At 37.7% G+C, this 12,633-nt stretch overlaps 1 protein-coding gene across 10 annotated transcripts in view; it reads right to left on the reverse strand.

Moving 5' to 3' along the window:
* Nucleotides 1-12,633, reverse strand: part of CTNND2 (catenin delta 2) — a 644,756-nt gene that overhangs the window by 78,673 nt on the left and 553,450 nt on the right. For all 10 annotated transcript variants that reach the window (XM_083825789.1, XM_083825793.1, XM_083825790.1 and 7 more), the window contains 3 exons: nucleotides 11,487-11,604; nucleotides 7,395-7,580; nucleotides 1,574-1,747 (listed from right to left, as the gene is read on the reverse strand). In XM_083825789.1, coding sequence (XP_083681915.1) covers nucleotides 1,574-1,747; nucleotides 7,395-7,580; nucleotides 11,487-11,604 — 478 coding nt within the window. The remainder of the gene's footprint in view (nucleotides 1-1,573; nucleotides 1,748-7,394; nucleotides 7,581-11,486; nucleotides 11,605-12,633) is intronic.

Raw genomic sequence — 12,633 nt, forward strand, 5'->3', positions numbered from 1 at the left:
CATGGTATCAGCATGGATAGTATTAAAGTTCAAATCAGTTTTTCTACCACATCACTTGTCCAAGAGCTCTGCGGAGCTCTTCTTCCTCTCTAGTTCACTGTACACATCTGTGAACTAAAGGATGACAGATAAAGATTTATTAGAAATGGGAGAGAGGGCACTGCTTGGATTTTAGCACTCCAATTAGTGCTGGCAAATAACGAATGCATTGTTTTCTCATTTGGACTAGGGCTACACCCATTCCCAGATGAATAAAGCACATTTATCACTTTCCTGTGCCAGAATCACACAACCATCTGATGTGGTCTACAATATGAGAATAATAAACTTATAATGATTTTCAGGCACAGTGTATACATAGCACTTCGTAGGGCAAAACCCCTGGACAGAGACTTTTCACTCACTTCATCATGTTATTGAATGCAACAGTCAAAGGAATTTTATAAGTTTGGTGGAATGCAGTACTCAAAAAAATCACAATCATCCTCTAAAGATCTGCTGAATGTGCCAACTCAACTTCCAATAAAATTGTATGGGAAAAAAATGACATTCATTAGCCTCAGGTATAATATTTCGGAAGTAACACTTACTGAAATTGGTACTTATACACACTTCATATATGAATGACCACGTGCTTAAAACCAAACAGGACACCTTCTAAGACCTAATTTTGATAACTGCATTTCCCTATACATGTGTTCATTGTAAATATGAAAACTTCCCATGGAGAGTAAACTTAAAACCATTGCATTACCTTTATACAACAGGACTAGATAGTAAGTACTTTCACCCAATCAAATCAGTTTGACAAATTGCCCTAAAAAGTAAAACAAGCTCATCTGTTATCTCCGATTTTACTGATTTATTTTAAATTCAGGAATATTTTCTAAATCCAGTAAATAAATTCTTATTTTTTTTCCTCAATACACTAGAAATAATTGGAGAGGGAAAATGGATCATTACATTACAACTGAAAAGTAGGATTCGCTGGAACGTAGTGCCTTGACTAAGCATTTTCTTGCTAATTGTACACGTTTAGTCATTCTGTTGACATATGTTAATAATTTCTTAATATTTTTAAAAAGTAGATGATGAGATTGATTATTTGTGTTGGCGTCACTTAATTTATATCTTGCTATGTTTCTGCCTAGTTTCTCAATAGGAAACAAAATGTCAACCGGTTTCTCCAGTGACAAAACAATATGGTTTCATCTGATTGTCACTGGTGATATTTTTGACTCATTTTTCATGGTTCTGCCACTACAGATTCATAAAGATGCTGCATCTCCACATTTGGATATTGGTTTTCAGCAGCAATTTTTCATACTTGACCAATGAGCAATTTTTCATACTTGACTTTCACTGCTGTGTGCTGACTTTTCCTATGATATGATTATCTGTATCAGTTCAGAGGACTTAAAATACTATCTCAGCTTTGACTGCAGATAGTTCTGTGAAAACAGGGAGTTAATCCACTATCAGGAGCACTCAGATAAACTTATACCAACGATTTGCTGTCATTTGTAGAGAGTTCTGAATTAAAAAGAAATACTTATCAGGTCAATATTCCTACCTTCCAACTCCCAGCAGCCAAGTTCTGCAGTGCCCCTGCTGCCCCCTCCAGCGTGTCTGGATTTGAGCACTCAGAAAGAAGTGTGAGGTAGGGTTTGACTATTGAAGGGTGCCACAGCATCTGGATTCCTTTGGGTGGTTCTGCGCAGTCTGGGAGAGGTCCTACTCCATCCCACTGTTGGAAAATAAAAATCAGATTCTCAGCAAGGAACAGTGACGTACTTGAGAGCTGTCTCAGTTGAAGCTATAACACATTATATGTGTGTGCATGTAGGCGTCTGCGTGCACACAAGCGACCACTCTCAATTTTAGCATTTCATGTGATGATTCTTCATAGGGAAATGAAATTTCCTACAGAACACTCTTTACAGAAGAGCTGTAGCATTGGCAAAAATCACAGTGACATAGCTAGCTGACATAATAAAAACACTTTTCACTGCATTTATTTGGTTGGGAACAGAAATCAACTGAACATAAACATGTATTAAGAGGTAAATCTAGAACTTGCATAGGAAGGGATCTGATCAGTTCTCTGCAATCTCTCTTTTCATGAGAGGGAAAAACTAACAACTCGAGAAAACTAAATCATTCAAGGGCATGAGCACACCATCCCTTGACAGGTCCAAGCATGGCTGAGGTGTAAATCTTCCCCAGCCATGTAACTTCTGAATGCCTGCACGTGTTCTGCGTGCATTTGGCCATAGCATCAGGCAACCTTCAGGTTTTAGATTCTGATTTGTTTGGTAGGACCAACTCTCACATAACACACTCTTCCTCTCACCAAATACAGTGTTTTGTCATGAAAATGACCCTAGCCTGATATCCCAAATCGTTGATATTAAAACCTGGACAAGAAGCTGGATATTGCATAAAAGCTACTCCTACTGGAAAGAGAAACCTTATTCTAGCATAACACTGACATACCTTTCTACTGGAATGCACAAAACTTGCACTTAAGCATGAAACATCTTAGAAGAAGGACATTCAAGGACCATTTTTATTTTTCTAAACAAAAGTAATTTGTGGAATACATTTTTAATGATATTTTAAATACGTAATTTTTATCTACATATGCAGAAAACGTGTATTTTACTTTGCTTTGCTTTGTACTGATAAATGGATTTAGAAAATTCACAGCCTTAATACCCCTACTAAAACCAAGCCTTGATTTTTTAATACAGTCTTTTTTATAACACCTCTGACACGCACAGATTTCATGTTGTGGTACAAAATAAAGCTTTTAATGCCTACTGTGATTATGTAGATAAAAAATATGTATCAGAACATTAAATATCTACTAGACATACAAAGTTAGTACAGGGCAAATTAATTCCTTGTGTAGACTTGCAACTGTTAATTTTCCTAGTTGATTTAATCAGTTATGATTCATAACAACAGTACTCACACTGGGAAAGACCTAGATTCTCTCATTTTCAAAAGTATAAACTATAATTTTATTTAAGCTAATTTTAGAAATCTACACATAATCTAAAGGACAATGAATCTTTATCCAATACCGACTAACATATCTTAATCAATTGTAACAAGATTTTGTTAGATTACTACTGAGAATCAAGAATACTTTTTTTTTTTCTGAATTAAAGTAAAACAAACACCAAAATGGAAAGCTAGTGGGACTGTTTAATACACACAAGCTGTTACTCAAAACCAGAAAGTTGCTCTGATATAAAACTCACTGCACTGGACAAAAGTTACCATAGTTTAAGAGAATTGGCACAGCAATACCCAGCTGTGGCTGGGAAACGAGGAAAACTGCCTTCTGGAACAAAAAATTCCCTTTAAAAAATGCTGTTATAGGGCTGTTCTAAGATTTTTTTTCAATTCATTTCTGCCTTTAAACCAATAGGTTGATTTCACTGTATATGACTCTGTTCTCCAATTCAGTCCATATAAATCACCATTATTGCCAGAAACGTCCTCTTGCCAGCTCATAAAAAATACATTAAAACCTGCTTCTTATTTTAACTCTTGGAATTCAATCATTTGCACTGTCAGAACTTTTTGGAAAACAAATGAGAAACATGCCTTCCAGATCAAATCTGACTTCACACCAAATTTGGGCTTAGTAAGTCCACTAATGATTGACTTGTGATGTCCGAGGGCAGAAGTTCAGGTCTTCATCCATCTCATTCCAATTTGCATGTATCACAGATGCATTATACAACTGAAAAGTTTGCACAGGGTACTTATACTATCTCAGGGACGAAGTACCTATCATGTATCAAATGTATCAGATCTATCCAATATATTTTTTGTGCACGTGGGGATATAATTAAAAAAAACCACAAACCTCAAGTATTTACACTCTTACAATCCCAAGGACTGCTGAAAATCAGTGAAAATCAGCTGATATAGATAGAGCTGTATATGTGCTCATGCTGTACTGGTACATATAACACAGTAGGAATCATAGTTGCAGATAAATTAATATTTAACATGGTTTTGCCATTCTGCCCAGTAATGAGAAAGTATTTTTAAAAAATGTGTGACAAATTACTGCATTTCCCTGCTGTTCTTGCTACTCACTTTTAGTACACAATTGTGCTATTTTATTACCAACTAGGAGGGAAAATGTCTGTGGGAGACCTTTTCTCAACACTGTGATGCGTCAGAGTCACTGGAAGGGTGACGGAAGGTTTGGTACCTCACATGCACGTGTGGCGAGGGTGCAGTAAAGGCAGTGAGGCACTGCATAAGCCTCCTGCACCGTTCTTCAGACTTGGTGTGTGTGCCTGGAGCAGCTGAGTGACACACACAGGCAGGGGTTAACTGCTAATCACGCACAGCATACGTACTGCACCTGTGGTAGCCTCTTAAAGGTCACGCAACAAAGAGTCACAAAAAAGATGCTCCTGTAGCCAGGTCCTGATCCCTTCTGGAAGGCAGAGGTCAAAAACATCTGTGACCTTTCATGCTCTCCCTGTTTCCACGCTTAGCTCTTTCCTCCTGCATGTGTGATCTCGGCTAAAGTCTCACTGAAGGGCTTAATGGCTTCTGGCATCTTCCTCCTACATGAGACCAGCGCCTCACCTGAGACATGGGGCATGCAGGACTAACACAGGTCAGAAAAGAAGTTATCGCAAAGGAAATTCTCCTGACCTTCACCCATTTATTTTCTTTCCTATAGATATAAACATCAGCTTCCCAGGCCAAAAAAAGGCAATTTCCTAAAACAATATAACAACACATTTTCTCAAACAGTGGCTAAGACGTGGCAGAAGTTGCTTTGTAGTTCACCTTGCTCAATATTAATGAGCCGAGGCAGCGTGTTAAATGACTCTAACCAGTGAATTACTGGAACAGTTACTGTGTTGTTGCAGACCATCAGGAATGATCAATAAGGTCTATTTGAGATAGGCTATGGATGTAGTAGGAACCTCTGAAAAAGAAGACAACTGTATTCAATTACTCTTCCTAGCTTATGCTAAGGAGGAAGCAAGTCATAAAGAAGTATTCTTTCCAGGCTTCCCTGGTTCAGCTGAAATTACCCACATATATTGTGGCTGAAGCTGACAAACTCTTCGTTATGTGGGTGAGATACAAATCTCTCATTTCCTGAAACTGGTGCAAAGAAGAGATGAAAGTCAAGAAGAATAAAAAGCTGAATATAAGGATCTTTAAGAACTTTAAGACTTTTAAGAGTAAGAGTACTCTAATAAGTTTTTCAAGTTTTCACATTACTAAGGAACTTTGAGAGGAGAAAAAGATCAGTCATTGAGGTGCTTCTCCATGCCACACAACCAGTTATCTATCATATTATTTCTCTTTTAATAAAAAAAATGTTTATAGCAGGATTGTAGTGAATAACTGGGAAGGTTTCAACTCTGTAAGAGTTTAGTGTTCTCTATTTTTTCCCCACTAAAAATTCGAATTAGGAGGTGTTATTAAAGAGTATCAAAATACAAATATCTTTTACCTCTGAAACAAAACAAGTGATATTATTTTCATTTATTAAACATGGGCATTTTCCTATACAAAATATGACTACTAAAACAAGAATATCTAGGAAAAAAACAAAACACAACCAAACAAAATCCATCAATGTCTAAAAACTTTCCCCAGTGATCCTAGGCATTTAAGATACTCTTATAACGCTGTAGCTATGCTCTTTGTATCCACATTAAAAAAAACTAAAAAAATTGTATCAGCAATTTAACAGTCCTCACCAAAAGCATTTTTTGAAATTCCAAAGACTTTTAAACAAACAGGACAATGATTTCAGATCCTGCATATCCTAGTGACTGTGGAAGTCTATGCCAGCTGTCCCTAGGCATGTCAGTCCAACAATCTCTTTGGGAAACTGTTGTCCAAGAGTTGCACTGGCCAGTGCTGTAAAGAGCAGAAATCTGAAGTTAAGTGACAAAAGAAAGACAGGTGTGTTACAGTATGACCCATTCATATCCAGACATGCAATTTTTCTTTCTGCACTTTGGATAACTGCAAGCATAGTTTGTGGGAACTGTTAATTCAGGAACAGGGATGATGACTGCTTTATGGGATAAACTTAGTTTGATTTGGCACTCTAATCTCATTGCAGCCTAACACAGGAATCCCCCCAAAAGGCCATAATAAATGCAGGCTATCTAATGACTGCAGTGTTTAACTACAAGAGCAGGCGAAATTAAAATCTTACTAGTCATGACCACTGCATTTTTCAGCACCTGAATCTTAGCTTGCTAATGTTCCTACAACTCTTCCACATTAATAGAATTTGCCTTTATGAAATCTGGAATATTTTCAATAACGGTTTATATCATTTATTCAAGTACCCTGTTTGCCTAATTGCTTGCTCAAATGAATATTGCCTTTGAGCAATCTGAAAGAAAAACAAGTGGTAATGGAAAGGAGTAGGTCTAGTAAGAGATGGAGAACTACCTGCTACCATCACAGGTCACTGGAAAAAGTTCATAAATCAGTAGCCATTCTCATTGCTAGTGTGTGATAAAACAAGGTCTGTAATATCACTGCCAGCATTCCCCAGTTTTTCAATCAGAATGCAAAAGTAAGGAAATAAACACACTTTCAATGCACCTAAATCAAAAACCCACAGTACCTCAAATAACTTGAGGAAACTAAAGACCATAATCCTCAATCTTTGGTAACAACATTAATTATATCAAAACATGCACAACATTCACTCACAGCACTTGATTCAGTCCTGTACAGTTTCCTCTTAAAATGCAAAGGCAGAGTATGAGACTAACTTTGAAACAAATACATATATGTATGAATTGGTCAAGCACTGGAATGGGTTGCCCAGGGGGGTGGTGGAGTCCCCTAGAGGTGTTCAAGAGATGTGTAGACATGGCTTGAAGGGACATGGTTTAGTGATGAGATTCAGTAGGTCAGGTTGACGATTAGACTTGATCTTGGTCTTTTTCAACCTAGATGATTTCTGATTCTATGATTCTAATTATAAGCCTGATGTTTGTCTGTATCAAGGCCTCTCTACACACATGGCTGTGCATGCAGATTACATCTGAATGTTAAGACAAACTTTTAACCATAGAAAGTTTCCTTTAATTGACTGAGCAGTTTACAGTACTTATTCCATTCACAGTATACACATAACTACAGTTTCCAGGTGCCAACATGTAACATGGAACTCTGTCCAGCAAATATATTTCTCTTCATTACTGCAGAACCATACTCTGCTGTAAGCTCTCAGCTAATTAACAAAGGCAACAGTTTTGCATATTATGCCCTATGTACTTTATTTCTAATACGGTGCATTAATTATTTATATTTTCACGACGGGCATTTCAGCTACTTGCAATGCAACCGCAAGTAACTTTCATTACCTGATCTTGTGATTTCTTTTTCTTCTTCTTCTTCCCCCAGCATCCTGAACTCTCCGTGTCTTTTCCATTGGCATCGCCACAGAGTAATCCATCAAGTTCATCTGTTCCCATCTGCTGTCCCTGAGATGTTTCTGCAGCTAGCCTGTATGAGAGGTTCCTCAAAATGCACACACAGTTTTCAACGGTCTGAAAAGTGTGACAAAAAAAATACAACAAAGAAAAACAGAAAAAATTAAAATCCTTCCCTTGCTCACTCTGTATACAAAGCAGACAAAATATCACTAATCTTTGCACATACATTTTCCTACCACAATTTTTATCTGTTCATAACCTTACTCCTGAGGGTTAACCACTGCTTAAGAGATGTAGAAAAAACTGGCAAGATCTCACACCCTCTTTTTATGGAGAGAAAGAGAGAAAACAGCAGTCTGGGCAATATTTTTTCCACGATTTTTTTATTGTCTTTCTGAACTTCATGCTGGAGCCTTATGTAAAATAGAAGCCAAGGTAAAAAGCGATCAAGAGAATGCAAATGCACAGAGAAAGCCAGTGAATTCCCCCTTTGGTGAACAGAAAACACTACAGAGAAAGTGGCAACAGTTCTGTACATTTGTTTGCTTTTAAACCAGAAATAACATTTATTTCTGCCATCAATTCTATGAGAATTACCAGAAAAAATGGGATCTGAGTACAGTTTCAGAAGTACTTGTAGCATTAACAAATCATGTTTCTCGAGGCTGAGAAGCAAGATTACGAATTTCAGGACTCTTGCTTTTAGCCAGGCTGCAAATGTTTAGTGGACAGCCTTTCATTCATTTGTCCCCAAATAGATTGGGCCTTGTGCAAAAGATATTGCTGAAGATCCAGAAATGGACTGAGACCCAGTGGAGGAAAAAGATGGCACTGATAATTCAGCAGACTTTCTTTAAGTCTAAAACAAGTTCAATTTTAGACTTGCTTGAAGCCTTCTCATACACCTGGCTCAATTTATTTTGACCATCATTAGAAGAATCTCGCTTAATTTCTGAAGGCAGGGAGAGCATGGTTTAAAAAAAAAAAAGTTATCCATCTGTATCTGTTTCAACTGTTCCTAATGCTCTGGGGAGATTAGAAGTGACAGTCACTACAGCCCAGCTCTGATGCTCCATTAACCCAGAACAGAATGAATATGAGGTTTTCGGCTCTATCCTACTCTGCCATGTTCACCGGCAAGGCAAGCAGATGGAGCTTCATTTACTTCCATGCATTGTATGAGCTTGTGCCAGGTATGCATTTGGCACACAGTTTTTGAGATGACATTAGTTGTGAGATGGTATTTAACAGACTTATCCAGACAGGATTATTATTATTTTTTGAGTAAATGAAACTTCACATTACACTTGCACTGATTTGAAATCTCCAGCCAAATATATAAACATGTATAAAATATATATATAGAAAATGTAAAACCTCCTAGTACCTTCCATACTTGAAAGCTATGACCTTATAGTGACCACAAATTTTAAAAACGTTTGTTTCCTCTTACTCTTCTTTAATACTTCCATATTCGAATTTTATTCACTGTTGCTAACAGTTACTTCTGTATAGCCATAACTTGCTGAAGTTGGAGCTTTGTGTTTGTTGATTATGGTTTGATATTTTATTTCCCATTCTTACAAATAATAGTTTCCACACTTTACATTTTCATTCTGCCAAGAACAGTTTGCTGAGTCCACCGTGAGGACAATTTTACCTCACAATAAAAACTGATATGGCCTTGAATGCAACCAATACCTTTGTCATTTGGGTGAACTCATACAAGACAAGAAAGCTGGTTTATTCATGTAGCTGGACAGACCTCACTGCCTTCTGATTTATGGCTCTGAACTTTCAAATGACCTTGCATTCCTCATTCCTACAGATACGTCTTCAGTTTCATCATAAACGGCTGAAATACAAGTTTGGCAGCCTTTCTTCTTTAATAGATCAAATTAAGTTAAGAACAGAAGCTTTGTCACGTAACCACACCTAACTCACTCACTTTTAACATCATGAAGTATCATAGCTTTTTCTTATTAGAAGACATCACTGCCAAGATGTTCATAAGTTGGTAAGATTTATGCACTCTTAACTGCACCTGCATGAATCATTTATCAATTCTGCCAGTGCTTACGAGTCCCACACCCTCTTTCGGAGTTTGCAGGAGCAGGGACCTGTTTTTCAGCATTCAGTTCTTTGTCAATAACACTACTATAAAATTATCTAGTAGCACAGTTGTCATGGCATTTGGAAAATGACATTTATAACAAAAAAAAAACCTATAAAATTGTTATAGCAGCAGCATTTTTGAAACTAGATTACAAAATGATTTAGAGCCAGTTATTAAATTATTAGGTTTAATTAAAACCACTTTCTACTTCGTGAAAAGGATGCAAGACAAGAGACAACAGTTTGATGTTTTTTCTTTAACTGCACAAGTGCTTTACATCATAGAGTTGAAAATCTGCTAAACGAGAGGTTAAAACTACTAAGTCAGGGAGAATAATTTTTGTCTCATGTCCTCATTTTTTTCTCAATATGATTTAGCCTACAGTTTTTACCAAGTCCACAACAGTTACAAATGAGGGCATAGAGGGAGCATTCCACATGAGTGATAAGAGGCAAAACAGGGAGCTTACTGTGCTCCTTATTTAGCCCCTTTAGTAGTATAACAATCTTGAAATCAGCCTGGTCACCTACAAAGAAACTGTTCAAAGAGCAGCAGCTAAGCCGTGGGATGGTGAGGAACATGCTTTCTTCCCTACTCCTCAATCTACCTCCTGGTCTGCTCCAGTGATGCCCCCGAACTTCTTTCTGATAGACAAACTGAATCAGGGAGCTTTGAAACAACTCCCAGTTCAGCTTTTCCAAAGCTAATGAAGCAAAAATCGCCCCCACATTTCTGAGCTGCTCTGCAGGAGGTGGCACTAAGGGGCAGGAAGGTGGCTGCTGGGTTTGCTCTGGGCCCTGTTGAAAGCGTGGTGCCTACTTTGTTGGCGAGCTTCATTCGATCATTAATACTCTACTAAAGGTTTGCTAATGGAAAGCCTACCCTAGACTACTGGGTTGTGGTGGGTTTGGGGTCTTCTGCTGCCAGACCTGCACTGTGTGCTACAAACCTTCTGTTATTCCTTCCTCTGTCCCCTGAATGTATGAGCAAGTTTCACCTATTTGGTTTAGCTAACAAACAGAAAGTTCTGGGTTGTTTCCCTCTCCAATCTACAAAATACCAGAGGTTCATAGACAACTCTGTGAAAGGTCATTCAGAAATACAAAGCCAGGAGGCTTTAAAACTTCTCTAAGTAAAAGGACACTCTACTCTGATTCTTAAGGATTGGCAAATTGACCAAGGTTGTCCTAAAGCAGCAATTTGAATTACTTTAGCACTGTATACTGAATGCAAAAAGTATTTGAAGCTAGCCTTTTCCTTCTTCTCTGGAATACTTTAATGTATTTGATATACTACAACCCTTCAATTTGTAAGTTCTTGATGTCCTTTTAATTAAGCAGTGCTTTCACCTTTGGAGAATCATGTCCATATCCTAGTACTTTCAAAGAAGTGAAGTTGACGTAAAAATACATCTTAAAAGAGTTACTGAAAGCATTCATTGATCCTCTTCAAAGAAGAAATCACGTTGGTAGCACTGTGAAATTGCCTATTAATTGTCCACTTGTTTGTTTTGTTCATTTGCCTTTTAAGCCTACCACACTATTATCAGGTCTGTCTCATACTAGGTATTGGAAATCAATTTTAAGGTAACCCTGGCAGAGTAGTATACGGACATTTACATGGAGTATGACATTTGCTCTTAAAGCAGTTATTACATTTTCTCTGTTAATAATCCAAGTGAGAGGAAGACATGATTACCTGCACACACTACATAGCTGGACACAAATCCAATATTTAGCACACAGAAATACACAGCTCAACAGAAGGAAAAGAAAAAGATGGACTAAACTACTCTTTGCTAAGCCACCCTCTGCGATGCATTTTTTGAAAAACTGTCACTATATAGTCCTGAGGTACCCTGAATATCTGTATTTCTTGCTCCTGAAAAGACAAAGATGACAAACCTTACTATCAATTTCACTGCTCCCCAGAGCAGACTGGATCACGTACAGCAATGCATCCGTCAGGCCATCACACTCCCTCATCCTTCTGCGGGCCTCCTCTCCAGCAGAGCTGACATTCCTGCAAGGCAACAGCAAAGGTCACCACCTGCACAGCTTCCATGCCCACTGCCCCTCCTCAAACATTTTTGCAATTAACATACAGATAAAACATTTGTTTCTTCTCCTTTCATCAGTTCAGAGCTGTGAATAATGAAGACAGCTGTGAATGAGTTCCGGAAATGTAACACAGAGGGGAGCAAATGGAAGTCATCAGGTCCTCTGCAAGAAAGGGCTAAGAGGCCAAGCAGCATGCGCCTACCTGAGCTGAGACTCATCCTACTATAATTTGGAGAAGAGATGATCATTTCTTTTTTTTTTTTTCTTAAGAATGGTTTTATATTTATGAAAAAGTGTTTTTAAAATGTGCATATGTACATATAAATCAAGCTTTGAAAACTCTAGAGGTTTTGCCAAAGACATCTCTTAGGATTTGAAGAGCCCAGTTGTCGGGGCTCTTAACCTGCGAGAAAAAGATTATCAAAGCATAACATAAAACACCTGGTATTTCTTGTTTCTCATTTTACTTGAGTGTTTCCTTTTCTCTCTTTTTGAGTGAACACCGATGCCAAAATCTTCTCTTTACATCATAATTTGCAAGTTGTTTTACATTGCAAAATTCAAAACCTCATCTTATAATAATAATAATTGTGTTTCTCAGAGAGGGCCACAGGGCTTTCTAAACGTTTTTATAGAAACGCAACTGAAACAAATTTTACTGAATAATATGTGTTATAAAGTTCAAAATATTGATATAAAATGACAATTCTGTATGAATGTGCATATATAAATAGAAACTGTACTTGTTAACATCAAGAAAAACTGAGAAAACTTGTATTCAAATTTGTGCAGTGGTTCTGATTGGAAATGGGTGAGCTATCAGTCTCAGGGACGGGGTAAAACTTTACAGATGGTTTCCGTCAGAAAGGGCAGACATCCCTCTGTTGAGGTGCTCATCCACAGCTTCCCTCTCCCCACTCCTGAAGTTTATACAAAGGAAGAACAGATAGGCACTCCCATCAGCCCTAAGTACTCAATATGAACATATGGA

The sequence above is a fragment of the Anser anser genome (genome assembly GCF_964211835.1).
Source record: "Anser anser genome assembly, chromosome: 2".
Taxonomy (NCBI): domain Eukaryota; kingdom Metazoa; phylum Chordata; class Aves; order Anseriformes; family Anatidae; genus Anser; species Anser anser.